This window comes from Drosophila teissieri, chromosome X (genome assembly GCF_016746235.2).
Source record: "Drosophila teissieri strain GT53w chromosome X, Prin_Dtei_1.1, whole genome shotgun sequence".
In the NCBI taxonomy this organism is placed as follows: Eukaryota; Metazoa; Arthropoda; class Insecta; order Diptera; family Drosophilidae; genus Drosophila; species Drosophila teissieri.
The window spans coordinates 12,304,395-12,319,629 of record NC_053034.1 but is presented as its reverse complement, the minus strand read 5'-3'; the positions used below and the strand labels follow the sequence as shown (position 1 = coordinate 12,319,629).

The window sequence follows — 15,235 nt, the reverse complement described above, 5'->3', positions numbered from 1 at the left end:
CTGTAAATATTAGTTATATAGATAGTTAGTTCGTTAGTTATAGTTGTATTGTATAGGTATTTAAACTTCGGCTTGGTTTTTGCATCACTCGTTTGCCCTGAATAATGTTGCGCGTGACTGGGCGAGTGCAGGAGTGTGGGCGAGTGATGATGGTTGTGCTTGTAGTAAAATCGAGCCAAGAAGGACTTGCGCAATGAGTGCATATCCTTCCGTGGCACACTTTTAGTACAGATCCCCTCCTCTCTGGCCCACAAAACGAGTCGCTCTCTACGTGCTTTGGCTCGGACCCCTCCCCCTTTCATCCGAAAACTGGGACAAGAAATGAAAGTGCATGAGCACGTAACATATGCGTACATACACCCAGAGGCAATATGTACATTAGAGTGGACCGCGCTCGAACAAAAGGTAAAAGGTCACACCTGTGTATGTATGTATGTATGTGCGTTCGCCGTGAACAGTAAGAAATATTGTGATGCTCTTACTTTCTCTTTTAATAAAATTTAAATTATTGTGGAAACCTTAAAAATGTAAGTAGATAAAGAAATACTAAATGAAATTTAAGGATTTTTATTTATTTCATCGCAAAACATTTGGGGTACACATTTATACATTTATTAATATATACGCTTAGATTTTGAACGAACATGCATACAAAAATATGGATTTCCTTTACATTTTCGATTTTTATCAATTTTGTATTGTTTTTCTTTTTGTTTTTTTTTTTGAATTGGCTTTCCAGGAATACCTAATATGGTACAATAATTTATTTTTCTAGACTAAAAAAAAATATTAGTATAGGTATCACAAATATATATATTTATGTATATATCAATACACAATTTGTAGCGAAATCTAATGTTTCAAAAGGATTATTGATAAACTCGTTAAAAGGAAATTGATTTTGCTTTATTGACGGACTTGGATGGGTCTGTCTCTTAGGTTGAGCTGGAACTTTGTAGAAGAATAACACCCTTCATTGGGAGGAACCGATATTATACAAAGACATCGCTCACATTTAACTTAAGTGGCATTTAAATTTAAGTTCAATTTTAATATGAGTCCTCATTTGCTTTTTAGTATTAATTCCATTTTAGTTAAATGTGCGCGATATGTACGATATTTCCATTAAAAATGCGATACACTAGTATTAAACACTGACTATTGAATCTGTATATGTACATACATTGCGAAATCGGGATTACAAGGATAATGCTAGCTTTAACGCAGCCAAAAGGTAAAAATAAATAAATATTAAGCACTTGCATCGCTTGATGCTTATTAAGCTCTGGTTCTACAGTGTGTTTCAAAAAAACCTTGATTCCTGTTTAATTGCTGTCTTCAACAAAAAAAAAAACACTCTGTAGAAGCATCGTCGAAATATTATAAACACACACACATGTATAGTTAGGAACCAGCGCAAATTCGGTGTGCGCTTTACTAGCACACGTTGTCCTTAAGTATATCTTGGGATTAAAGTATATATGTATATGTGACCTCTGTGGCGAAATTTCGATCCCTTTTTCCCTTCGGGATGAATTTAGAGGTCATCGTCTTGATGCGTTGATTATATATTAGATCGGGGAACATCCATTTAGCGTTGGGTCTCTCCAGAACGCATCTGTTCGCGACTTTCGCCTCGCTCGATGTACCAGTTGTTATTGTTGCGCTTCTGGTGTTTGTGGCGAGCGTTTCCTCGCTGCAGCATCATTCGTTCATGCCACTCGCCACTGCCGCTATCGTTATCGTTATTAGGATTGCGTTCCTTGCTGTTCTCGTTGGAGTGCTCCTCGTTGGATTTCTTGGTGTTCTTATTGTAACGCCCCCGGTTATTGGAGGACTGATCGTAGTATTTCTTTTTACCATGCTCCTTTGAGTGATCATCTTTTCGGCTGCGGTCATCGGGATCTTCATTCGGTCGCCGCTGCTTCCTGTCTTTCGAGCTGTACTCCTGCTTATACTTTGGCCTATAACGCTCTTTCGAACCATCCGCCAGCTTCGATGACTGGCCATGGGAAGTCACGGTTTGTGGACCATTATTATTTTTCGCATGAAAACCTTTGGGATCAACGCTTTCGGTATCCTCGGCACCAGCAAAGTTGCCCAGCTTCTCGGTGACCTTTTCAAACTTGTGAAAGGCTCCAGACTGCTGTAGCACATCATTGACGGCATTTCCAATCTCATCTGTTAGAGAATCCAGATGCTGCTTGTTCTCCAGGCACATGCCAGCGATCTCAACGAACTGACCATCGGCACACTGAAACGGTTGCTTCAAATCGGCCTTGGTAATGTCCACGGGTTGAACCGAATCACCATTTCCTGGCCAGGCCTTGAAGGTCTTGCCCTTGGCACGACCAGCTCCCTGTCGCTGCATCGTTGCATCCTGACCAGATGCGAGATATTGCAGTTTCTTGGACATGATATCGATTTCGGCGCGCAGTAGATTGTTTTGTAGCTCCAGCTCACCCACCCGGCGCTCCAGTTCGATCAGGGGTTTCTCTTCGCCGAGGACCTGCCATTCCGGATTCCGTAGTTTACCCACAAAGGCAAGAATGGCCAAAGTGGAGGCCACATAGAAAAAGGCTGTCAGGCCGTTTTGCACCAGCGGTGGCAACTGGAGTTCCAATTTGGAGCGCACTACGCTCTTGAAATCCTGCTGCTGCTGCTCCACCGGTTGAGGCTCCCGTTCGGGATACTCCTTTAGCTGCTGGCCAGTGCTAATAGGGGCAATCAGTTCCAAGGGACTAGTTGGTAAATCACCGAAACCCAAGTCACCCAATAGGGGTTCGCGCAGAAATAGATTGGGTGAGATGCGATCCGTACTCTCGCAATCGCTTATTATTGAAATACCATCGGAAATATCATCTGCCTGGGGATCCTCGGCCGCGGGCCTGTTGCATCTGCTTGGGATAAAAATTCCTGGATGAGTTCCTGTATCTTTAGGTAATCATCGTGCGATCTCACCTCTCGTTTTTCTGCTTATCCGCCCGACTGCTCGGCCTTAAATCCGTCACTTCTTCGTTCTTCGCCTCCAGCCCGTCATCCTTCTCTTTTGCCACTGGTAGAATGGTCCACGAGTTGAGTACCGACGATGAGGTGCTGCTCCCGAGAGACTCCTCGCTCAAATTGGACCCGGTCTTAGTGCGTCCAATGTCTTCGCTCCTACTGCCCTCCGACTCCATCTTCTGCTCCGTCGTCTGTGAATTCAACAAAACATTTTCGATCGTTGATTTTTATTTGAAATAGCAAAGAATATTTAAAGGCACAAATTAAAAGTTTGAATTCTTCTGTAAATCTGTATTTTTCCCCAATGTGCGCTCTTTACCCGGGGCTCGGCTATCAATACACTTAAGTAGCTGGTTTACATTCTACTTTTCAGAGGTCTAAAGACAACGGTCCCCTTGTTTCCGAACACCAAGTAGGAATATGTAGGTACTTAATTAAATGCCGTATAATCGGTGCGGTTAATCAATCTCATTGTTCTGTTAAAAGTGACGCGTAAAAGATCTAAAATAAGAGGTCACTGAGAAGAGAGAAGTGACTTTTCCCAATTTTACCCTTTATTTTGACACTGACCTAGTAAAGAAAATGTTGAAGCTTCCTAGGAGTGAGCGAGAGAGTAGCTGACTTTTCACATGCGCGCTTTTCCGTTGACGCAAGCGAGCAAGCAACAAATACGTCATAAAATCAAATTTTGGGGAAAATTGCATGGTTCTATTTTGCTTTTGCTTAGGCCTATTAGTACATCGACCTTGAAATCCATATAGTATGTGCATACGTAAATGGCTATCTGGATAGCTGCATATGTATGTAATTTCACAATAAAGTTAAAAACAATGCATATATAAACATGTATATATGTAAGTTGTGTGGGTTAGCTGCATTCGAATTGGTATTTGGAATTCGTGGTCAGGGTAACACTTAAACACACTACACTACACACCTTTATATTTCAAACTATTTGCAACAAATAGCGTAGTCAAATAGACGGTTAGACCAAATAGCACTAGCTATCTCTTCAGCGGTAAATAAATAAACTCTTTGTGTGCCCTAGAGATGGAAATACATATATCTATGGCGCTATCGGTTCATCCGATTTTTCTAGATTTTCATAACCGATTTCAAGCGCAAATCAAAACACCTACTGTGTCCTCAAACCATGGTTTAGAACTCTACTACAGCAGAGTACTGAACCATTTCCATGACTTCCGTACTTGCACGGTAAACTTATTCAAATTCTAAGGGCTTAACATTTTTTATATCTTAGCAATTACTTAAATTGTGAAGGTAGCCCCAACAGGGCTTAGCGTTCTCATACATATCGTAAAAGCGTTTATTGTTTTATTAAAATGCGTTATAAGCACGCAGTTCACTCAACTTGCCTCAGTGCCTTAATAAAATGTATTGTAAACAAGAAGTTTATTTCACTCACCTTAAAATTACAATTGTTTTTCCATTATGCGCCGTACTTCCCCAGCTTCCGAGCTAAGTTCCCAGTCGGAGGCGTTACCCATCCCCATCCTTTCCTCCATATGTCGACTTATGGTGCTGTTTCTGGACGTGGGCATGGCTTGACCCTTCATAAAACGCGGTGCTGGCACCGGATGAGAGATACGCTGACGATGCTGCGGTGTCCAGTAAATCTGGCTGGTCTGCTGGGCCGATTGGTCGAGGATGAGCGGAGTGGCCCTGCCATCCTGCATCATATAGCCCTGGGCGGGTGCCGGTCGCACGTAGGGCAGGTAGTCTACAAGCTGGGCCACCTGAACACCCTCGCCCGTGTCCACCAGTACCAACTGGTTCAGCGGCACCGGCCTGGCCAGTGTTCCCAGTTGCTGATTGGATAAATACTGTTCGGAGACATTGGACAGCAAACTGTTCCGCTTGCTGACATGAGCGTAAATCGGTGACGGTCCGTCCACTGACATGCCGCTGGTAACATAGCGCCCCTGGGCGACGGGTAAACTCTGGACACGCTGTGGCACCTGTGGTCGAGCACTAGAGATATAAGAAAAAATAGGAGAAAACTTTAATATTCAATGGTCATTAAGGTTATGAGGTTACTTGTAAAGGTGTCTAGTAAGTAACATTACTTACCATTGATCATCCACGGAAGCGTACGACACGGGCGACACATCGGCGTTAGGGGGCGTTAGATGTCGCTTATAGATGGGCTGGAGCGGCGTCTTGGTTTCCGGTGCTCGGGTGATGCTCTTGCGGCAAAACTCCTTGACCTTTTCGAGAATCTCTTCGCGCGTGAGAAGTCCACCGATTCGACGTGATGGCATCTGCTGCGATTGCCCCTGGTTCGCGGCCCTTTGCCGCATTACCACTGGAGTCTGTTGACCCGGATTTCCAGCACTTGGCGTCATGTTGTCCAGGACACTCTGACATCGCGGCGGCTGTTGCTGCATTTGTTGCTGTCTCAGTGGTGTACTATTATAAACCATTAGTGGTCGGCTGCGACCGCTGATGCCGGAGAAGGTGTTGCGCTGCATTGAGCCGCGAACAAAATTAGTTTGGTCGGGATGGACTATCACCTGAGAGTAGATGTCCTCATTCGGCCGCTGTCTGATTGTCTGCTGCTGCAGTTGTTGTCCCTGCAGTGGCTGGGCATGCAGTTGCTGCTGCTGATGAAGCTTGTGGTAAAGCTGGCGATCCGTCACCTCTTTGATGGCCCGCAATTGGTCCCATTGGTTCTGGCCACGCACTGGCGTCGATGAGGCCACAGGACTGGCAGGAGCCGGCTGTTCATGGTTGAATTGGCTGCGATCCACCGAAGTGGAGCGGTTGATTCGACCCACCTGCTGTGCCTCCGGCCACTGACGTCTGGGATTAACACCTGATCGCTCCAGTGTCGATCTTCGCAGGGTGTTGTCACCGTTTCGCCTCTGCAAAGTTGCGTTGTCACCGTTTCTTATCTGCAAACTGGCGGCACCATTTCGCATTGGCACATTCGTGTCACCATTTCTCCTTTGTAAACTTGTGTCACCGTTGTTTCTGTTCTGCAAGCTGCTGTCACAATTTCTGGGACTTTTATCGATACCAGAATCATCGGTCGTAGATTGAACTTGCCCATTTGGGCGACGGCAGTTAGGACTCTGACGCTCCAATAGAACACGACGTATCTCAGTGGGCACGTCCGCCTTGCGACGATAGTCCTCCTTCTCCAAATCGTTGAAGATACTCCGAGGCGATGGAGTTTCCGACTTGGGTGTGGTTTTTCGCCGAGCTGGAAATATACTGTTCGAGATCCGCTGGAGTACATTTAGCTTCTTGGTGTTGCTTTTGCGCAGGGCCGCCAGGGACTCAGCCACCTGTTGCCGTCGCTCCTCTGCCGTTTGCATGGGCGTCGAGGTCCTGGCGATTGTGGGCGTCGGTGAGAATAGCTCCCGCCTGGGCATTAGAGCCAGACCCTTGGAGTCCAGATACGCTTGGAACTCATCGGAGCTAATGGTGTTGGTGAACGTGCCTGGCGAGGGCGAGGGTGCATCCTCTGGCGCACTCATAGCCACCGACTTCGGCTTGTCTGGACTTTGTGGCACAGAGGAATTGGCCGCCAACTCGTCACTGGACTCACTCTTCGTCAACGGCACATCGATATCGTCCAGATCATCATCCGAGGTGATCTGTAGCTTCTTTACCCTCTCGTCAAATTTGCGAGCATTTTTCGTTACCTCAGCGGGATTGAATAAGGCACTGCTTTCTGGATCGGAATTGGTACCGGTGCGGATTTTCAAATTGGCCAACTCCGGGTAGTTTGGCTTCGAGCACTTCTTGAAAGTCGGCTGCGTTGGTTTTTGTAACTGCTGAGCCTTCTGGTTCGGATTCTGATTATGATTTTGATGGCGGGCCTGTTTACCCGTTCGCGTTTCCTTCACCGGCTGTTTTCTTTTGGGCAACTTGCCGGTCGTCTCCTTCAGTTCCTCTAACTTGAGACGTGCCAGCACCGAGGGATCATAGACAAAGTACGCGTCCGGATTCTTGATGTACGTTTTCACATACTTGGATTGCTTGAGCACCTCCTCAGTGGTCACAAAGTCATCAGTCTGCGGCTGGGCACGATTGAGCTTACTTTTTCGAGTGTTGGACTCGTTCTTCTGCTGCTCCCGCTCCTTTTCGCGCTCCCGTTCACGTTCGCGTTCCCTAAGTTGCTGGGTCACGGTTTTGCGAACACTTAGCGTCGATCGTTTCGTTGGCACCGGAGGCGGTGTCTTCTTCTCCCGCGTGGCGGCTATGTTGCCATTGCGGAATGGATTCTTTTGATCCACAATCGGTTCACCGGTGGTGAACTTTCGAATCTCCTCGTCGTTGGGATTGAAGCTAACAGACTTCTTTGCCTTGGCACTGATGACTTCGATCTCGGTAAGATCCTCCGGACTTGTGGAGCTTCTTATTGGGCTATCCTTCTCCTTGCCTTCCTCCTCCTTTTCCTTCTCAAACTTCTCGAAGGGCTCTACGATTTTCAGAGGCGCGGTTATGTATGTCTCTAAGATGTCTTGCTCTAATTTCTGGGAATCTTGGTCAACTGGTGTATCAATTTCCTGACCCTTTGATTCGTTTAGAGGACAGATTCCTTCGTTTTCGGCTGCAATGGTGTCAGACATTTTTCGGTCAAGAGCTCGGGGGAGAATGGTGAGGGGGAAAACGAGAGGGCTTGGAGTGGAAGAGAGTTGGGAGTAGTGGTCGTCTGTGCACCCACCATCGATATAGTTGTCTGGGGTCTGGACAAGAAAATCTGCAAAAGAAATATATAATTAATACATGCAAATGAATTAAAAATAGTTTAAAAAGTTTAACGATAGCAGCATCTCTTCAGTTTGAGTGCAAAGCGAATGCTGGTTAGTGGTAATGGTCTTAAACCAGTCCAACTACATTGTTATTCAACTTTCTAATAAAATTAGCAAAGTTAATTTCCAGAACTTCTTGGCTGATTATCAAACATTTAAGAAAATCGACTTTTGGGAGTTTGTTGGCGATTTTATTCTATGCGGCGATTTTTCGAATACAAAACAATGGAGTTTCGATTCGCAGATTCTGGCAAATGCGTAGTTAGGGAAAAAACCTCTACATCTGGCTGGCAAGCGGGAATTCATGGAGTTTGGAAATCCCAAGGGCCCACGGAACACGACCTAGTAAGATGTTTGATTTTTGGTTTCGTGGGTTGCCCTGAGGATGGGACTTGTAATGAACGGCGCAGAACGTAAACAAATCGCGAGGGAATGTGTAAAAACAACAAAACATGCACGCAGGCCACCTGATGACTGACATTGACGATAAATGAACAATCGACCTCAATAAAAGGCAGGCACACGGCACACATATGAAAAAGCATATGAATGTAAGTACGATCGAGTGTGCCTACAATATACATGTGTATGTTTGTATCTACACACATATGCAAGGCAGATATCTACGTCTCGGGAATTTCACTTGAGCTGATCATTTAATTAAGGCCCCCCCACTGACCCGCGCCCCAAAAAAGGTCAAATAGCCCCCAATGGTACTTGACTAGGCTGCTTGTATCCGGCACTCTTAAAATACAAACACATGAGTGCCACGCAAAGCTCTTCCAGTCTAGTTGTGCCACAGATTTTTATTTACCCCAGATAGCAATTAGTGTAATCGTTGTGGGTGAATGGCGATATTAAAAAAGCATTTTTATACTAATACGTGTATTCAAGTAAGGAATGAGGTAAAGCTTTAAACTAATGCTATACAGAAAAATGATATCGTATGGATCAATCTATTTGGGCCACATTAGTAAGTTCTCGATTTTTGTAATTCAAGTCGCTGATTCCAATTTGGCTACAAATCATTTCCCATTGAAAAATCAATATAGTTTTTTTTCTGTTCGCAACCTAGTTATTAGCGCTTTCCCGGTATCAAATTCGCAGAACTGCGGTTTGCTGGCCCGAATGAGCATATTGTCTACTAACCCACTGACAATTGCCACCTCGTGTCAAATGCAATGGCGGAGTCGGGTTCAGATATCTGGTTATCTGTTAGAGAAACTTGCAAACTGGTAAACTGGTAAATTCAGTTGCAGTAATTATTGCACAGAAAATTACGTGACATCTGATGAGTGCCGCCAGGCCCCATAAACCGCTGAATGCGGGGGCATTTGATTTTCCAATTGATTTGAATACGGCAGCCAGCCGGCTGCGATAATTTGAAAACGACTGACTTTTGTAGATCTTGCCGACCGCATCATGTCGGCAACGTCTAATAAGGCTGGAAATAAAAAAGGGTTGCCTCATCGTCATCATCATCACCATCATCATCATCATCAGTAACTTGAGCAACAGACTCTAAAAGTAACTGAAGCCAAATGTGAAGCTACGATGGAAGCCAACCGAAATGGTGGCAAAAAGGCAATTAAAAAGAAAACGACTGAACGAGAGTGAGCAGTTTTGAGTAAATTTGTATACGTATACTGTGGGTCTCATGATATTCTCACGAATTTTGATAATTTAGATAAGGCTGATGTAATAAATTCATTGATATCATAGGTAGCTAAGTACCCTGAAATAAACTAAGTAAGCAAATGGAAAAAAATGGCATTAATGATTCATATTCTTAAATATCATAAAATGCAGAAAAATCAAGAATGCAACAAAAGAAAACGAGAAATTACTATTCTCAATTTTTCGCGAATGCCTGACTACGCCTTAGGGTAGGCAACATCTTTTGCAACATTATTGTGCTTTCGCGGCTAGAGGATATCCACAATTCGGCTATCCCGAACATAATTCTTTCCCGGCTTATTTTTTTCGCTGAGCAAGGGCCTCGTCATCGTCTTGCCAAACTCGCATGTTGGCAAGATACACACATATATGGATGTCCGTATGTACATACATACATACGTACGTACGAAAGGTTGTAGCTGTGAGTAATTCCGAAGGTTGAGCCATACTAAAATGCACATTCGATCGATGTTTTGTTAAAGTAAAGCCTGTTAGTACGTTTCCCCGGGCAGCTGCTCTGGATCGTTCGCTTTTTTATTTTTATTTTTTTTTTTGCCTTCAGCTTGCAAAAGATTAAGCCCTGCGATAAGATAGTACCCATTATCTAAGCAAACACACCAATACACGCGCATGAGTTTGCCACAGTAATCGCTGGGAATAATTTGAATTCTAATCAGAGCGGAAGAGGGGGATGGAGATACTCCAATCAGAGACCTTCCCAGTCAGACGTATCTATTCAACAAAAAAGTTGTACAATTCTCCACGTTGTTAATTTATGCCAAATACGTACATGCATACGTATGTACATTCGTAAGTGTAAGTTTGCATAGAATATGGCAATGGAATGACCGCGAAATTGATATGTTATTATTATGCAAAGCAATTTGGATATGATTCTAGGTTTGATCAAATACAAGTTCTTTTACCATAAATGGTTTGCAAACGGCTTTCAAATTGTTATTCAGTTGGTCTCTTCCCCAAAAGCAGGACGATCTAGATACTGAGACATGAAGCCATTTAAAGAAACCACGTCAAAGCCAAAATATTTAACACATCTGCAGTGCGCTTCGAACTTGCGAAATTTGGATGCGCTGGCGCTAACAAGATTATTTTGTATGAAAAACTGCACCCACTCAATACATATATGTATGTATGTATGTCTGGGGAGAGAAATAACCCCTTGAACAACTCACAAGAAAATCGAACCAAATTTTACACTGTGCAGGTTTGGAAAAAAGGTTTATAAAGTGTTATATGTATTATAAACAAAAATACGAAAACAAGTCAACATTTTGAAGAAAAATACAGATACGTTGTAATATTATGTGCCCGAAAACCATCTTCAAATTTCATAAATTTGAGTGTATACTAGAAAAGTTTGCTATTTCTTTTAGTGTACCTTTACCGCCCATAGCACGGATCGATTTATGGCATAAATTTACCCTTACCACCACGGAATTGTGAATTGCATCCCTAATTCCGCATGGAGTCTCGTTCCATAGAGATTTTGGACTTCGTGTTCCCAAAATGAATCAGTGTCCGATTGGGAAGAGCCCGTATTGAAGGCAACTGTGAAAGACATTAAACTGCTGCAGCCGATGCTCTCATTTGCTTTTGCTTTTTCTGGTTGGACCTAGGCTTTCTTGCTTTTGCTTTTTGCTTTCTGCTTTCGTCATTGTTATGGTTATTTGCTGTTGCTATTGCCGTTGCGCACAGTTGGGTTAATATTTCGAAAATAAGCCATAATTGTGTGTCTCTGCCACCATTTTGTGGTTTGAGTTAAGTTTGTGCTTGCTTTGGTTATTTCCTTCTTTTTTTTTATATATATATTTTTTTTATGTTTAATGCTTAATGCGCCTCGTTTTTCCGTTGGTTTGGCAGCAAGGCGGCCAAAGTGTGAGTTCGGATTGGAGTTCATTCACCGCGCAGCAACGGACAGATGCCAATAAGAACATCCCAGATCCCAGTTGGACTTAAAGAAAACCCCCAACGTTATTTCTTTTTTTTCACAAACTCTTGCTTTAACCCGCACTCACTCACGAATACAATAAAAACAAGAAAAAAAGATACAAAATCATACAGATACAGATACACACTCGCACTAACGTTCGTTTACTCACACAACCACTATAAACAATCGGTGGTTGAGATCCCCAAAAACCCCTCCCCCACCGAACCAACAAATCCACCACTGTTTTTGTGTTTCTCTGTTTTGAGTATTATTAATTTCGCCGTACATCGTATCGTACAATGTGTTACAAAGCCAAAAGCCCGAAAAAACAGTCGAATATTTTGCCGTACTTGATGGAAAAGTAAATATAACACACAGATGCAAAGACAGTTAGATACACAGGGCCAATATACAGATACGATCCGTACATTCGGTGTGATTGTATTCGACTTTATTTAACGACAATTACCTAAACAAACGTGAACAATAGCGGCGGTACGACGACGCGCACTTAACAACAAAAAGTACTCCGGCGTTCGGGAACGGGAAAACCAAACAAAAAAACACGTCCGTTCACCACAATAGTTCAAAGTCGACTGCGACGCCGGCAGCGGCACAACGATTTTAACGGCGAATGGAATCCACAATGCGATCCACTGTTAATAACATAAGAAAAAATTTAACATGAAGAGAATTTGTTTCTGTTATTTCTAATTTTTTTTTAAATTTCGAATTTTTTTTTTTGTTTTTAGATTTTTTACTTCTTTTAAATTAAATTGTATTTTTATTTATTGCATCGCTGTATTTGCAGCGTTGCCGGACTGTCGGGACTTACACCGAAAAAAACGGGTCAAAAATTTTATAATATTAACGGAATCCTAGTACTATTTTAACTTTTTGTAAATTTTTATAAAAAAAAAGTGTTTCAAAATGAATGTTTATAACGAGCCAGTGGAAACTCCTTGTCCATGAACAAGAAAATACTTGGCAGCTTTCAAACAATAATTTTAAGAAACGTAAAACTTAGAATACAAAATTATACAGGAGATTTCTTATAGTGTTGTTTATTTTGGTTCTTCTTCTTCAAGTAAGGATATTTTAAGGCGTTGCCAATAAAACCACTGAGGATATTGCCAGTAACCTGAAAAAGGAAGTTCATTGCTTGTTATAAATTATATTTGTTATATGAAAATTATTTTTTGATAAACAAAATATAACATTTTTAGTATATGTTAAATGGAAACAATGGAAATTTGTCCAATATTGTATTTTCTTAATATAAGATAGTTACGGCTTCCAATTACTGTTTGGGCAATAGCAGTTGGTATGGCAACGCTTATAAGCCATTTACACCGTGCGTCGATTTCCTGTAGAAAACTATAGAAATTCGTGAAGCGCCATCCAGCGGAAGGTGTAGTTCTGCAAGAGCGCTCCGTATTAGCAAGTTTTGGAAACTTTTCACCGCCATCTGTTGTAGTTTAACGAAAACACACTTGAAAAAGTATGTTACAAAAAAAATATTTTTTATTAAATTACTATATTTTTAGGGTTAGCCGAAGTCGAGAATCCATCACTCCCACAATTTTCCAAACAAATTGTTATTTTTTTCTTGCTGGCTGATTAACGCGTATCTGATAGTCAACATGAATACGAATAAAAAGCTATAAAGTTTTTAAGTAGTTTATGCAGGCAAATAAGGCAAAGCACTGTACAGCACATGAGAAATTGAACCAACAAACTATAATTAATATCGGCATAGCTAACTCGCAACTAAATGTTTATAAATTTTATTTTGTGTTTATAATTAATCATTTAATTTTAAATCCCTATGAAATGGGATTCACTCTGGTTGCATTTGGTTTTTTACATAATATACTTATCTAGAAATGACCCCGATTTTAAGCAAGCAATTACCCTGCATTTTACATGGCTATTTTCCTCGAGCTATCCTTGGATTATCGGCTTGCATTAGTGTGAGAACTGTTTCAAAAGGCGATTTTGTGGGCATGCCCCTCGCAGATCCGTGGACAATGCCAAGGGCATGGCCTCCGTTCGCTTAACTGGCAATCTGCGCGTAATGATGGTTCCAGGATTTAGTCGGCCAATCAATCGATGGTCGCATAGAGTTTAACATTTCCTTGGCGCGCTTAATTCGGGGGTTCGGTTACGGTACTCGATTTGCCCGATTTCGATGGCGAATGGACTTATGGACTGATGTCTGGTTTGTGGTGTTTTAGGTGCCGGCGTATCGCATCAGCCTCATATGCATATATACTTTTTTATTTCACAAGACGGGAATTTCGTTTTTCGTCTTTGGCTTTAGCTTTACCTTTGGTATTAGCAGCGACTTTGACTTTGGCTTTACCCACATAATTGGTCTTGGGGTTGGCCTCGCCATGGATGCTCCATGGATATGCTTACATATTGGTATCGGATCGCTTCGCATCGCATCTCATCGCATCGCATCGTATGCCGACCAATTTAGGTGGGCCCCCAATTTAAGTGATAATGATTATGCGTTTGCGTCGACTTCCCATATTCTCCCAGTTAGGAGTTTCAGTTCCCAGCTAAAGTCTGAGCCAAAACGCAATCTCGCAGGTCCCGAATCTCAAAACTGAGAGCCATGGCCAAAGCCAAAACCGAAACCAAAACCCAAGCCAAAACCCAAACCCAAACCAAAACCGAGCCCATGCTATGGAGTTACTGTGATTTGTGGTTAGTTGCAGCTTCTGTGCTACGTTTAAGCCATTGGAGCTGTCAGGTCTACGTTTGACTTTAAGGCTCATTACGTCAAAAAGAGGCAGTGAAAAAGTATCGTTAAAACCTTTGGCGATCTGTGGGAAAATTCTCTTCACCATAATTTGCATTGGGCTCAATTAAATTTGCTTTGCTGTGCTGTGGCTGATGCTGTTGCTGCTGCTGCTGCCTTGTACCCCCAATTCATAATATGGACATTAACAGGAAATTGATGTTATTGTCCCGAGCCGCATGCATGAAGTTCGCATTTTGCACTTTGCATTTTGCATTGGGTAGCCAACCCATATGTGGACACAAAGGAGCTACCTGAATTATCCAAAGGTGTCCTTCTAATTGCATTTGGTTGCGGGCTAACAGCTCCTCACCACAACTTATTATTTTAATGGCCTTAGTTGCCCTGTTTGATGTGCTACCAAATTTTCGTAGTTTTTTCTTATTGCATTTCTTAACTAATAGAATTGCAGTTGAATACAAAATTAGCATGATTTGAGTATACATTTATTTGCATGATTACCAAATTATTAAGTTCAGTAGAAATTCAATGAGATTTTTAAATTTGTAACTTGAATATACAGTAGCCATTTTTAATCGACAATATCTTTTATGATTCGAGTTCAATTTGTAATGCGAAGAAGGCCAAGTACTCATGAAAATAAAAATATAATCAAAAAAGCCGTTCCTGAAATGAATGATAAAAGTGTGATTAGAAAGTGCAGATGCACTTCTTGCTTTAATTTCCCAACTGTAAACACACTTCCGATATGCTTCATTACCAACCGATGGCCGTTCGCAGTGATAGTCTTTCTATTGCCAATCAAATCCATCTTTGGAATGATCTTGTGATTTTCCCAACCGCCAAATGGGCTACAGATCTGAGAAGCACCTCTAAACGCGGAGTTTAATATCTGCATTATTACATCCCAGGAGAACCGTGAAAAAACCATAAAAAATGAACTTGTAGCCAAACCCACGAGCCCCACCAACGCCATTTCAACGCGTCTCCCCCGATCCAGAATGTTGTATTCGGCTCTGAGTATCCAGTATACAGTATACAGTATCCAAC

General features: G+C 42.4%; 2 protein-coding genes across 5 annotated transcripts; both read right to left on the bottom strand.

Moving 5' to 3' along the window:
• Positions 1-567: 567 nt before the first annotated feature.
• LOC122623833 lies at positions 568-4,568 on the bottom strand. Of its 3 annotated transcripts, none has more exons than XM_043803183.1 (3): positions 4,430-4,568; positions 2,962-3,194; positions 568-2,900 (listed from the first exon to the last, which is right to left on the bottom strand). In XM_043803183.1, the coding sequence occupies exons 2-3, from the start codon at positions 3,177-3,179 to the stop codon at positions 1,592-1,594; spliced, it is 1,527 nt and encodes a 508-aa protein (XP_043659118.1). In that variant the 5' UTR covers positions 3,180-3,194; positions 4,430-4,568; the 3' UTR covers positions 568-1,591. The 3 variants fall into 3 exon arrangements, with proteins under 3 accessions (XP_043659118.1, XP_043659117.1, XP_043659119.1); XM_043803182.1 differs by lacking the exon at positions 4,430-4,568 and adding an exon at positions 3,941-4,078; XM_043803184.1 differs by lacking the exon at positions 4,430-4,568 and adding an exon at positions 3,941-4,078 and having other exon boundaries at positions 569-2,897.
• On the bottom strand, positions 4,437-12,001 carry LOC122623832. Of its 2 annotated transcripts, none has more exons than XM_043803180.1 (3): positions 11,885-12,001; positions 5,095-7,735; positions 4,437-4,995 (listed from the first exon to the last, which is right to left on the bottom strand). In XM_043803180.1, exons 2-3 carry the CDS (start codon positions 7,602-7,604, stop codon positions 4,437-4,439), a joined length of 3,069 nt encoding a protein of 1,022 aa, XP_043659115.1. In that variant the 5' UTR covers positions 7,605-7,735; positions 11,885-12,001. The 2 variants fall into 2 exon arrangements, with proteins under 2 accessions (XP_043659115.1, XP_043659116.1); XM_043803181.1 differs by lacking the exon at positions 11,885-12,001 and adding an exon at positions 10,913-11,197.
• Positions 12,002-15,235: the final 3,234 nt, after the last annotated feature.